This window comes from Perissodus microlepis, chromosome 20 (assembly GCF_051167445.1).
Source record: "Perissodus microlepis isolate ML-2025 ecotype Zambia chromosome 20, ASM5116744v1, whole genome shotgun sequence".
In the NCBI taxonomy this organism is placed as follows: domain Eukaryota; kingdom Metazoa; phylum Chordata; class Actinopteri; order Cichliformes; family Cichlidae; genus Perissodus; species Perissodus microlepis.
The window spans coordinates 28886287-28900445 of NC_140480.1; the positions used below are offsets into that span (position 1 = coordinate 28886287).

General features: G+C 39.4%; 1 protein-coding gene across 1 annotated transcript in view; it reads left to right on the top strand.

Annotated features, from left to right (window-relative positions):
* Window positions 1-14158, top strand: part of LOC146364808 (uncharacterized) — a 26386-nt gene extending 12228 nt beyond the window's left edge. The window contains exons 2-6 of the mRNA XM_084917736.1: window positions 1907-2095; window positions 3700-3735; window positions 4074-4163; window positions 5766-5848; window positions 5963-14158. Coding sequence (XP_084773862.1) covers window positions 1907-2095; window positions 3700-3735; window positions 4074-4163; window positions 5766-5848; window positions 5963-5985 — 421 coding nt within the window. The 3' untranslated portion in view covers window positions 5986-14158. The remainder of the gene's footprint in view (window positions 1-1906; window positions 2096-3699; window positions 3736-4073; window positions 4164-5765; window positions 5849-5962) is intronic.
* The last annotated feature ends 1 nt before the right edge of the window (window position 14159 follows it).

Consider the following 14159-nt stretch of genomic DNA (forward strand, 5'->3'; position numbering starts at 1 on the left):
ATGCCTTCTAATAATGCTACCTAAGCAAAGACACCCCAATAACTTTAGTTTGCCACCTCCATGTTTCATCGTAATACATATTATGTTCTGTTTATAGAATTTTGTGTTTGATTTACCCAAAATATAATGAGACCACTTTCTATTGAGCAGTTGAATTTTCAACCACTGGGTGGATGGAGCATTCTCCAATCTACAAAAAAGATTTAAGGATCCTCAGTTTGTGTTTTGGCAAATTCACAAAAGCCTTTTGTATTCTTATTGGTTAGCAATTGTTTTTGCACTGCCACTGTTCCATAGCTGATTTTCCACTGTCTTTTGATCAGTGAAGTCTGACCTTTACTGATATGAAAACAGCCTGCTCCTTGTATGCTTTCATTAGATATCTTGTAACTTCCTCAATGAGCTGTCACAGAAGGAATTTTAGATAAGCCGCCGCTCCTGGGAAAGGTAAATGTTGTTCTAAGTCATTTCTGTGTGTGGAGAATGTATCCAAAGTTTTGTAGGCCTTTCCAGATATATATTTCAATCAGCTTCTTTCCTTTTATCTTCTTCTATTGTTTCTATTTAATTTTGGGACAGCAAGGTACTGGTGAGACTGTTTAGCCAACATTAAGCTATGTGATAAACTAAGTGGTAGAATAGTTTCCTTTTTTAGTTTAATAAATATAACTATCATTAAAAGCTTGTTCCAGGACTTTTATAATTATTATTTTCTGTTGAACTGAAACAGTTTAGTTTAAAATAGAGAACTTGACGAAATCAGTAAGAAGACAAATTCCTTTTTCATTACACTGTATTTGAATAGCTTTTACATACAGTACTGTTCAAAAGTCTTAGGCCATCTTTCATTTCTTTATAATTTGGTGGGAAACTAGAAATATGGGGCTTTGTTAAAACACATATGGAAATATAATATATAAGGCAAAAACAGAATCTGTATAATTCTAATGAGCTTGAAAGTCAACATTTGTATTGAACACATTTTTTTTCTTCATTAAACTTCATCAAATGTCTTGAGCAAGCTTTTTTGCCATTTCTTTAAGTAGTCGTTAAGTAGTAGTTCTCCAGGCTTCTTGAAGAATGTTCAAAGGTCAAAGATCATCCAACAGTACTGCAATAATGTTGAGGTACAGTTGATGACTGATAGTTTTCTGTAGTGTGTTTTCTATCAATGTATGCCTTTGTGCATTAGCAGCATTTTTCTGGTTCATTATCATGCTAAAAGCTGAGCCCCTTTCCAATCAGACTGCTTCATGATGGGTCAAAATCTGGCAGTTCTTTCCCCACAGTGTGGCAGACCCATGCCTGCCCCATTGTTATCTTGATATTTTTCATAGATTCAGCTAAAAAATTGCATTTTTTTTTTTGGCAGACCACTAGTCCTTACAATTTAAAGTTGCTTCTTTGCGAAGTTGTCTTTTACATGTAGACATATCACTGATTCATCCCTTCCGTCAGTCTTCTCCTGTTTGAATCATTCACAGATTAGTTTTAAGTAGTTTAAAAAAAATTGGAAGATCCTCAGAAAGCCTCAGAAAGAAAGTTTTCCCCAAGCCCACTTAAAAATACAAGAAAGTCTCACTCCTTAAAAACAACATTAAGAAACAATGGATGGCTGGAGAGTTTTTCAAAGCACTGTTGAGGCAGTGTTTTTCCTACACAGTGAGATAACGTTGCGTCGCATATTAGGCCAATTTTTCAAGAATAAACAACTGCGTGAGCTTGGAAATTCTTATTAATCATATATTCAACATATCAATGTCCTCTTACTTCGTATTTAAACCGGAAGTTTCCCGAAAGGACTCTTCTCCCTTCGCCCGTATCGACTTCCGCCCCGTGCCTGTTTGTAAACATGCGTCAAGACCACGTGATCCTGTCGACGTATTTCAGAGCCCTGTCCAATCAGAAAACGGGGGTGTGTGCGAGTGGGCGTGGTTGAATTCTGTTGCTGTGAAAATGTCGATGGACTACGGGTTTTCATTAGGGCAAGGGACCACTCTAGAGCCAATGTTAACCAAGAGGTTGATGGGAGGTTATATCAGCGACGAAGAAGCAGTTATGGTGAACCGGAGAGGTTGCGAAAGAGTCGCTGTCGGTAAGCAGCCTCATCATCAGATCTTCAGGAAGAAACTGTTTATTTACATCTACCGGCTGCTCCTATGAGTCATGTAACATAATCTGTATGTATATAGGCTACAGTGCCCCTACTCTGGGTGATGAGCTGTTTTAGTGATGTTTACTAACGTTCTTCGTTTGTTTGGGGGGGGGGGGGGTTGTTTTTTTTCTGTGTTATATAATTGTACTACCGTTGAGCTTTGCTTATTTAAAACTACAGCTAATCGTAAAACAGTTGCTATGTTTTGTTTTATTAAGGGCTGATTAAAAATTACGCATGAACGTGATATGATTATTATAGTGCAGTGCGCAGTTTCCAGGGTTGCTTCCCAACGTTACCCGGAAATAATTTAGAGGAAAAAAAGAAAAAGTATTTGCTACAAACTGTTCCCTTATAAAACATGTCTGTGCGCATTTGTGGCTCATTTTCTTCGGAGACAGTGAGAGGGGCAGAGTTGGGTGGGAAGGTGTGCTGGATGCTTACTGCAGGAGGATGTTGCGCACTTCAATTTACCCCCGGAGTGAGTGGTCCGTGCATCCATGCGGTACTGCGTAATAATTTGTTTTCGAGAAAGATGTTGCTGACGTGTTTGTTTATGACTTTTAGTTTGTCATTTCAGGTGCAGAATTTAAATTATTGAAATTTAGGACGTGTAGTCATGTGCATGAGTGTCTTCGTTGAGTAAGTTTAAAATTAAGTTACAAAACGGGGTAAAATTAGTTTACCTTGAAAACATTAATTCATAATAGGTAAACTATAGAGAAGCTACTACTCTTCCAGTCACTTTGCGTGATATACTGACTTTGAATTGTGTCATGATTGCACCTGTCAGAGTGCGTCACGCTAATATAGCACAATTTATTCTTAACATATTTAAACTGTCATGTTGAAAGTAATAGAAAATAAACAATAAAATATGCCAAAACTTAAAATTATGTAAGATGTTTTTTTTTTTTCTTCCGCTGTTCATGAGCAAAATTACATCCTTGAGTTACTAATTTCAAAACTTGCTCCTGATTTATTTCTAAAGGCTCAATTTTTGTTGTTTGTTGATGTTTATTGTGTGCCCCTGTTGTTCCAGTGCCTTGACTCAGCTCCATCCATCCAGAGGTTTCTGTCATACGCACTTTTTATTCCTGATGTAAACAAACCGTCAGAGGGCAATACCTTCGATCACCAAAAGATGGCGTATTTATGCGGGGTTACAGAATAGTTTGTTCTGAAGCAAGAAAGTTCTCTAAACACTGTTCTTGGAATGAGTCAGATATTGGGAAGCATTGATGCAACACTACAGATTGAGGGTGAAACAGCAGCTTGTGCTTCTAAATGAGGGGTAAAGAATGTATTTTTCATTCATTTTTGTGCCTGGTAATGTTAGAAACCTCCAAATGACTGCAATCCTTTTAACAACTCGAGTTGCTGACGTCTTCAAATGCACATTAAGGGACCATTTTCAGGGTTGAGATTGAAATGCTATAGGAATGTTTCTGGAATTTAACGTAGTTAAAATAGACGACATAGTTCAACGTAGAAATAAAAAATGCTTAACCTCTCGGCTGATATTGCTGTTTATCTTTTCACAGAGCAAAAGTAGCGACACGTTCAACTTCCCTTGAAAGGTGAGAACCAGCACACTTCTCAGAAAACCAGGTCAGCCAAGTTTTTTGTAGAACAAATGGCAGAACAGAGCAGTAGTCCATTGTTTTTATCAAATGTTATCCAAAAGTCAAATATCTGTGTGATATTTGCAATATTTTTGAAGGTTGTTAAGTCAAGGGTGTGGCCAGTAATTGGTGATTATACCTACAAACAACATGTCACATTTTAATGTGTAATATGTTACGTTTTGTTACCCTACTTTATCGTTTTTGGATATATAAAAGTATGGACCTTTAAATAATATTTTTGTTCTAGATCATATCATATTTTTATCTATCCATCTGACATGGTTTTTTAGGAGCTTCTTCCGACGGCAAAGGTCTGCCAGATGTCTCTTCATGATACAGCGACTGATGCTTAACACTTCTGAGAGGCAACTTGAAACCAGGTAATAAAAGGTAAAAACTGTTTTGTTTTACTTAAGACAACATAGATTTTAGACTTTTTCTTTTTTTTAGCCTCAGATCAAAAATATGCGCAGCTGCATTCAGGATTTTTATTCTTTGTTCCCATTGCAGCCAGAAAACAATATCAATGGAGCTGACTGGGCACCTTTCCAAGGGAGAGATTAAGGTTTAGGAAGTGGAACAGGCATGGCTGATAGATGACATGGCTAAAATTAACACACTACCCACTGGATGAGGAGAATAAATAGCTGACAGGAAGGACCAACACTTTAAAAGCATGTACCCTTAAAGTCACATAATATAACTGTCAGCACAACCACTGTCACACTAAAACTTCCCGTTCCTGTTCCTGTTAGAGGGCTACAGATTGGACCCCTTAGCATTTCCCAAGTTATCAAAAATGCTGGAATATCTAGAAAGATTGGAAATGAATGAAATTATTTCATTTTATTCAATTTTAGAAAGTTTATGTTTTGTAGATGGCCAAGTTTAGAAATATCTGCAACTTAAAGTAAAAAAAAAATACTTCATCTTAAAGTAGTAGGTTAACTTAACATAAAGTGTTGCACTTAATAGCGTAAAGCTCAACGTGAAAATATACTTCTTAGTCTTTTTCTAGTTATTTTGCAAGAGATGCACAGGACATCTTCATCATAGAGGAGCAGATAGACCTCAATCCTCTGATCAATACCCTCTACTTCTATCGGTCTGCACGGAGCAAACATGCTTTGATCCCTCGGATCTCTTACATTTCCCATATAGCTCGAGGGTGAAAGCTGATTCTTTTAGCAATGCTCTTCTTTCTCAATCCTGTAAGGTGAAGCTGTGGGCTCTGTGTTCTTGGGCTCCAGTGGGGAATTAGGACATCACGAGCTACAAGTGCTTTAGGGAAGAAAATTTACAGCCACATGAAATGCTGGAAATCTACACTTGTAACTGGAGAATAATGGAAAATTTAAGGCATAAAAATAGAGAGCTTAGTTTGTGCTTCAGAGGCTCAATGAAGCCTTTGAACTCACTGTAAAACTAAAAGGTTTAGGAGATCAGTGTGACCAGACTGCAGTAGAAAAAATATTCTCAAAACATAGTTGACATCCACTTCAGCACTTAAGTACAAGCTTGCAGTTATAATGTTAGGTTTAAACATTTTCCTCCGTGTTTTTAAAAATGATGAATTATTAATTAAAGCACTAGTTCAGTGTCAACATTGTCGTGTATCTCTAATATAAATAGGTGTGGTGGTGAAATGACAAGCAAACTTTATTTGGCTTTCGGTAGCTGAGACAAAGCTTTTGTTTCAGTTTAGTTTATAAAGGGCACTTTATGCTTCTGAAATGTGAACAGACCTAATAGGGACAGATGAGCTCATAAAAGGGACAGAACCAGGCTTGTTCCTCTTGTGGCCCTGCCCGGACGCTGCTTCCTGTATTGTTTGCATAGATTCAAATATCATTTTTGATACGCTTAGCTTTCTTCAGACTAATTTTGTATGTTGACACTGAAAAGGCATTCATCTAGTCTGTATATAGATTTATAGTTTGTATCTAATAATATACTCCATCTGTTTTTATCTCTTTCCACAGACCATTGCGTGAATTTGTCGTATCGTCCGCAGTCGGGAGGAATAGCAGTTGTAGTGTTCACAAGGTACCATACTGTAGTTCAGGTAAAGTGTCGTGTCTAATGGAATATTAACAGATTGTCTGGAATCGTTTCATAAGGTAAACGGAATGATTTTAATGGTTATTGTTTTTAACTTTCTCTTCTTATCCTCCTGCAGTGCCAATGTCTCATTTATATTAGAAATGAAGAAACATCTGTTCGAGGTATGTGAACAATCACACAAACTGCAACCCGAATTCTTAAAATAAACTCAGCTAATGTTTTACTGAATCAAAGCAGACTATTTATAAATCGGGAATCACAGTCCGTTTAAGGACATCTAATGCAGTACCCATGTTTAAATCTTATATTTTAAAGTGTAATCACTTTAAAGTATAAGCTTACATTCTTTTTCACAATATACATGAAACGGTTAACAACACAGTGTCCTGTGTTTCCTTTAGGGCAGCGCTGAGGTTGGGAGCACTGAAAGAGGAAGTACATGTTATAGGGCTATTCACGGTCTTGATGTGTCAGAGTCAGGATGTGATGGTCAGTCACTTTGCACTACATATATTTTTCCTTCTCTAATCTGGACCTAAAACTTGCCGACTGAATGCGGAACCATATGCATTCTACAACCTGTGCAATGAATCTACAGTAAATCACCATATTAGGTACATACAGCATAGCCACACAGTGTTAAATGGAGTCCTGTTTGTTTCAGAGATAAGTCGGATTCTTCCTTAGACAGCTTTAAAAAGCCAAAGGACCATTTTAGTGCTTATGCAACAGATACACACTCTGGTGATGTGCCTTTAAAACCAGTGGCTTGTCAGGTGATCGAGGAGGCTCAGTCAGTTCTGCCTCACAGACAGAGAAGCCAGAGTGTGTCTCTAGCCGAGAGCAGAGAGGAGAGTGCCAGAGAGAAGGGCAGCGGAATGAGAGAGACCCAATTATAAGGGACATAGGGGGAAATGGGGACACAGCAACGTCACAGAGTGGGGGAGAGGGAGCCTTGGTGGTAGGGTCCCTTTAACTGCAGTCTGCTCATGCTCACTTGCCTTCTCTGGCACCTAGCAAGTGTGTTTCTGGCTCAGCTTGATCAAGAGGCTGCGTTGTGTAGCCACAACAGTGGTATAAAAGCATAGAGAATTAAGTGCTGCGTCACACTCAGGAAGAGGAATTGCGTGGCTAAGCGCGCGTGTGCACAGCTGTGCGTGTGTGTGCGTGAACGCGCACGTACATATGCATTTGTGTGGGGTCTATTCTGTTTCTGTGTATATGTGTTAGCTCGAAGTAGCAATCTAATGGCAGTTCTGCTGTTGCAACAAGATGAAAATAAAGAGTGCGTGTGTTTCAAGAGCCAAGCAGAGGGAGATACAGAGAGGGAGGGAGTGCAAGCCAGAGAGTGAGAAAGAGAGAGAGATTTTGGATTAGTTGCTACGTCACTTTTTCATGTCGGGAGAAACAGAAGCTGAGATAACAGAAGCCCAGAGTCATCGTCAGTCGGTTTCCACCTGGAGTGAACACAGTGGTTTCGGATAACCTCGCCTTTCTCCTCCTCTTCCTCTTCCTCCTTGGTAGTTTTGATCTGCTCTGCCTGTCGCTGCTTTCTGTGTGTGTGTGTGAGCGTGTGTGTTTGTGTGCGCGCTGTGTAGTTCCTGTGAGCTGATACCGGAGTTTCAACATGGATGCTGAAGATGTGACATAGTTTCACTAGGTCTTGTTATGATAGCAGGGTAAGGTGTGCGTAGGGTGGGCAGAGGTGCGACAAAAGGGTTAACAAAAGAATATTCTGGAGAGTTCTTAATATCACGCCGAAGCCCAGTCAGGAATGTTTTGCCGAGAATTATCGAGGCATTCGAACAACGCTTCTTTTTTCCTTCTTCTTCTTCTTTTTGTCAACATCACCTCAAGAAATCCGGATGGCTACATTAGTGGAAATAGGTGAATATAGTGGTTGCGTGGCGCTGTCTGACCTATTATGAAACAGTATTACATGTGTAATACACCAGTATTTAGTTGTGTGTACAGATGCAGCAACGTGGACAGCATAGAAAATTAAATGAAATTGCAGAATAAGTTTGTTGTTAAATTTAGGCACACAAATGAAATTGTTTTGTTTTTTTTTGTCACCACACATATGAAGTACATGTGTACGTATACGCATATTCACATTGTTGACTGTAGGCCTACTTTTCGTGGTTAGCTTACGGTGAAGCTGAAGCAAAGAGTGAGCATCCAGGAAGAGATGTATGTATGTGTGATGGCAGAGACTGTTGAGGATCCAGCTGTATCAGATAACAGCATGTGGCTAGTGGCACTTTTATCATGTGATTTGTTTTGTTTTTTTACCCTCAAGGGCTACTGGGATCTGGCAAAACCCTTCCCAGGACACATTTGTTTCTGCGTAGTTAGGAGAGACCGGGATGATGACGCAGTCATTTATGGGCTGGACTTCTCTTTAATCAGTACACAGCTCGTATCTCTCCATTTCTGTCCGTCTGTTTATCCGTCTCCTGTTCTCGTTCTCGGAGAAAGGGACAGGCGGAAAGAGCTAAATGTCATGGCTCAGGTTCAGAGAGAGAGAGAGAAACTGATAAAAGAAAGATAGATGAGACGAGAGGGAAGTTGTTTACCTTGTTCTCTTGGTGACTCTGCCTTGGCTTCTCTCCAGTTCACATGCAGTGGACTTCCTAAAGCTGCTGCATCACAGGCCATCGTGCCAAAGCTGAATTCTCATTGGATGGGAGGAGCTCCCCTGGCTCCACGAGCTTCACATTGGTTTTTAGCAAGCAAGTAGCTGGAGTTCAATACCTAACTGATTGGGGAGGGCTCTTTTTTTTGTTTTGCTGTTGCAGAAACACATAGATACAACCTTAGCATATATGTTTATATGACTTTGTATTGTTCCGAAGAGTTAGGAAAGTGGCAGTTGATAAATCAGTTGTTTAAAGCTGCGTTTTTACAAGTAGTTCTTTTGTGACGTAACGATCAAAACAGTAATGACATTTCTGACTGTCCCTGTCTCTTATGGGCCTTGTTTGCACCGTGTTTTACAGGTTATATGAATTTCAGATCTTTAAAAACGTATAACATGTACACATTTATTAGAAGGTACTGGAATCCATAGAAGTTTCTCATTTCATTCCATATAAATTTATATTTTTTTCATACCTTTTGTTAAGGCATGAACATTATTAACGTGTGAAACAACAGAGGTCCATTTAAATATGTTTATTTGATAGCTGTTATATTTATTCTGTGTTCTCTTTATCCTTGCTTCTAGATATGTTTTCGTATTTTTGCCTCAGAGCTGCTTTGCACAGAGTCTCTAGGCTGTACCAGATTTAATTAGAATTTATGAACTAGAGGTACATCAAAGGAATTATGTCTTTTTTTTTTCTCAGGTATTCAAACCACATTACATATTCACTTACAGGACCTTGCTCATTTAGAATGACATATCTTTTACTTTCTAGAAAATCAAAGGAAACTGTAGGACCTGTGAAATAAAATGTTAAACGAGGCCTTGTCGTTTACTATGGACTGAGCTGATCAGTATTTTGTGCATAGCGCTCAGATACCTGAGTACTTATATGCTGCAGATGGCAACTTCAGCAATTATATAAATCCTCAGACGAAAGCGGTTTACTGGTCCTTTGTGCTGGAAGTCCAGTGTCCACACTATGCTACATTTCTGAAGTGATGCAAGAGCGCGTGTGGCTGCTCAGTGGTCTGCATTGCAGCTCCTGCCTCTGGAGTCAGTGTCGCGTCTGTGCCTCACTCTCTATTCTAAACCTGCTGATGCTGTAAAAAGCTTTTTACTCTCACGGCTTTTTAAAAATGTTCCCCTTGTAAAGGTGATTATGAAGAACATGATTCCTAGCATCACCACTAAAGGTTCAGTTCCAGCTATGTTAAAAATATTGAGAAGGGTCGTGGTCTGTCGTGCCCCCTGTCCATCCACACAAGGCATAATGTAGCACTGTCAGATACAAAAAATACCGCGCATTTGTTCACTGCATAAAATTGACCAATTATACTTGTTTTGACAAGTACAGCTCTAAGCAATAATGTTACTTATCATGCATGTTTCAATGCAGTTTTCTCCCAGCATTTTAATCCCAGAGAAGTAAGGACTGATATTTATCGTCGTTATTCGCGAGGTGCTTCACAGTTCCACTGTGAATCTGTCGATGACTGCTCTCTGAAGGCCTCCTGTCCCTTTAAATCTTTTATAAGCATTACACAACAGGTCCAGTGGCACACAAGCAACAAACAACCCGAAAAAGAAAGCTCACAGGGTTGGGTTGAGGCAGCCAGGGGAAGGAACCAGACACCTACAGACAGACAGGCCCTCTGATCAGAGCCGTCACTGTGGCTACCACGCAAACACACTCGCACACATAGCCTTATTCTTCCTCACACACAACCAACCGCAACAAACAAACAAAATGGTTTTGCTTGGTCAGTCTGAAGCCTGATAAGGACTCGTAAATGCCGTGGGGATTTTGTCCTTCCTCCCATTGTGAAAATCAAAGTTGATATTTTGAGGCTCATGCTAGGGCTCCCTGATTTGGTCTTTAATCAGTTTAAAGACTAAGTAGTATTTGTGGGAGTTGTCTTTGTAAAGATGGAGGAATTAGGGCAGAGAGTGTTTTCGCAGTTTTAAAGCAAAATCCATTTCATTTGCATGCAGAGAGCAAAAATAGAAAAAGAACAAGGATCGTAGAAAGGTTTGGGTGGTTATGTACTTTGTTGAGGCCCTTGGCACGAAGTCGGTGAACTGGCCACTACCTGTCGCTGCCCCACCCTCCCAGTGTCTCATAGTCGTGTTTCTGCGTCACAGCTCACATTGCCTGCGATTGACTGCTACTTCCCTGCTTTTCTCTTTTAGTGGCTGGAGAGCAGCATACAATTATCCTCTCTATTCTTTTGAGCAACCGAGAGAAGAGGATTTGTCAAGGTCTGTTTGCATAGAGCTGCAGGTGAGCCCGTGTGTTAAAGACATACAGTACAGTGGTAGTATTTTCTGTGTATCTGTTCTTTTTTGGCCCATCACACATCCACGAAGCTTGGATCAAGTAGCAGATCAGCCGCGTGGGCGTGTTAGAGAGAAATAGATTGAGACGGAGAGGTGTTCTGGTGCTTTCTCAGTGCTTTTCATTTCATCTCTCTCTCTTTATCTGCCATCATCTGCTTCCCTTCTCTCCGATTTCTGAACAAGGTCAGCAAATCGAACTTACTTTGTGTGTACAAACCCGAGCAAAACCATCATATAGTTGATCACGCTTAACGTCCCTCAGCCTGCCTTGAACTGTCATCTTCTTCCATTTAGAAACAAGATATGAGACGGTGAGGCTTCAAACTTGTCGTGCCTTTTACTGTTTCACTGGCATGAATTAGCATGAGACACAGACGTAGCATTGTTTTAAAAATGAACTGTTCTATTTACGAAAGTTAAAGCCCCTAAATCCAAGACTTAACATGACACAGCCTCCGAATGCTCCTTTCAGCGTGATCTTGCAGATCTTACTGAAGTCGACTTTCCCACATCCAGTGTGCGACTCTTTTGTGATTAAATGCCATGGATGTTGTGTCATTTTCTTGTGGGTGTTTAGTTAACGCATAATTCGCTTCTGCGAACAGAGCATTATATTCACAGAGCTACCAACTGTTCTGTGAGCATTGCCTCTGAGTGTGACTCCTGTTTCTATATTAAATAACATTTTAGGTACCAGATGAAAATATGTCATCTTAGAGGAGTAATTAATCCAGTGTCAATGAAAATAAGTCATCTCAAAAGGATGTGCTGAGTATCCCAGTTTGTCTGAACTTTATGACAATTTTAATTGCAATATAAGAATATTGTTGCAGACTTCTAAATCTAGGCTGTCTCCCAACTTACTCCCATATCACCGAGAGCTTCACATCTGGCGTATCTGTCCTATGCTCCATGTTAATTAGAGAACACGCAGATATGAAGCTATGTGTGTATCAGATGCAGCCTCAGTGCAGCTTCTTTGTTCTTTCATTCATCTTTTCATTTCAGTTCAAGTGAAATATTCCTCGCATCCACTTTATCAAAGTTGTGCATGGTGCTTGCTCATATTAAATCCAATTCATAGTGAAAAGAAAAAACATCTGTTGGTAAACTTTTTCTATGTTAAATTATTATTTTCCACTGTTTTCTACTAAAACTGAATTTATGTTTCTGGCTGTTCTAGATTCTGCTGAATTTTACACCAAAGAAGACGGCCTTTCATCAGAGGTTCCCCCTTTGGAAGCTGGTTTCAGATGGTGGCTTAGAGTATTGTCATCTATCTAGCACCATTTGAAATCAGTGTTCTTGGGGCGGGAAGTAAGTTTCAATGACCAGCTCCAGGCAGCTGTGAGGTGTCAAAAGAAGTGCCCGGTGATAAAGGTACAACATGGAAATGTCACCACTGGAAGATGGAGTACCACTCGCAGAACTACAAACTTCTGGTCTACACTGACGTTTGCCAGCTTGTCCTTTTTGTCCTCTTTCCAAGGTTGACCGATTTCTTTCGGTGTTCAGAGTCTGCTTCTGTTTCTAGCACCATTTGAAATCGGTTACAGTGAAGGACAGATCTCATCTTACCTTGAGGAGGATTTTGCAACAAAGTGGTCCGCTTTTTGTTTTTTAAATTGCCTTTGTAAAATCTATAGACATTGATATGTTTATTTTTTTTTTAAAAGAGTCTTTCGGGGTATACAACTCAAAAGTTTTGGGTCACCCAGAAGATCCCAGATTTTGAATGAAACCTTTAACTTCCATCCACCCACTTTCTTAACTGCTTATCCAGTTTACAGTAACAGAGAAACGAGAGGGAGGGTGCAACCTGGATAGTTCACTATTGCACCACCTGACTAACCATTCACATTTACAGTTACTTTGGAAACACCAAAAGAATGTCAGCACGGTGTGGATGTTGCAACATTGGAGAACATTAAAAGCCTCACACAAAAAAAGTATTAGATAAGCAGGAGGTTCAAACTAGGAATGGTCTTGCTTTGATGCAACAGCGTTGTGGTATTTATTGATGCAATCTAGAGAAATTTCACAGCTTGAAGCAAGGAGCCACAAGTTGGAATTTTTTAATGGGCACTTCTTAGATACCTTATTGTCAAGATGTTTCCACAACAGCTAAGCAGGATTATATTCTCATGACAGAATAACAGCTGAAAGCTTCTTTTCGACATTTTTCTTGCAGTCTGTAGCTGTGCCTCATCATTGTCCTGTTATCGTGTTCCCACTTAAAATTTGTTTCTCAGAATGACCACACTAAGATTTTAGTCTTTTAAAATACTAAGGTACAACATTGGAACTCTAGAGTAGTGGTGTGCAATACTGCATATTTTGGTATCGATCCAATACCAAGTAAACAAGGGTCAGTATCGCCGATAACGATACTTTTCCATAAAAAAGGTGGATGCATCATTGAATTCCTAAATCTCAATTAATTTTCATGACCTTAACTGTTTTTTGTGATGTTTCTTTTTTTATTGTTAAATAGTTAAAATCCAGGACATAATTAGGATGTTTATAATTAAATAGAAAATACTTTTTTTTTTCTCATTTGTTAAACCACTTAAAACTGACGTATTATCCAAAGTATACAAGAGGCACCTTGAGGTGAAACTCAAGAGATCAAAACCAGTGTTGTACCAACACATAAGACAAAATTGGTATTTTTCTTTCAATAGGCAACCTGTCACAGGAAAAAAAAATGTTCACATTTCAGTTTTATCTGTGGAACATACCAAAGCTAACACAGTTTGACTGGTGAAAAAAAGCATTTCTGCCCCAACAACGTGATCCCCAAAGAGCTATTAGTCGGACACTTGGCATATCAATATGCCCTTAAACAACTGAAGAAACTGGAGAATTGGAGGACAAAAAAAAGGGTCAGGCCTCTGAAAGTCATGTTATTAAAAAAAAACAGCAAAGAGCTGACACAGGACCTGAGATATATGTCTGGTCCTTCAGTCGATTCCTCTGCTGTTCATTGACGAGCCATCGTCTCAGTGCAATGGTGGCAGTCAGGAAGCCATTCTGTGTGAGGAACACTAAATTACACAAGAACTCAACTGAAAATCACTAACAAAAGGTGTAATACAGTGATGAATCCAAATTTAGATATTTGGTTCATATTGTTATTGATGTGTATAAAGGTGGTTAATGGAGAGGTAGAGTGTCTGCAAGTCATTTGTAAAACAGGGTGGAGGCTTTGTCATAATTTGGAGCTGCATTTCATTGAGTGGTGTGGAAAACTGATAAAATTCTGAACTCAGAAAGTACCATCACATTATGTTCCACCATGCAATAAAAGCTCTTTAAAAAGCAG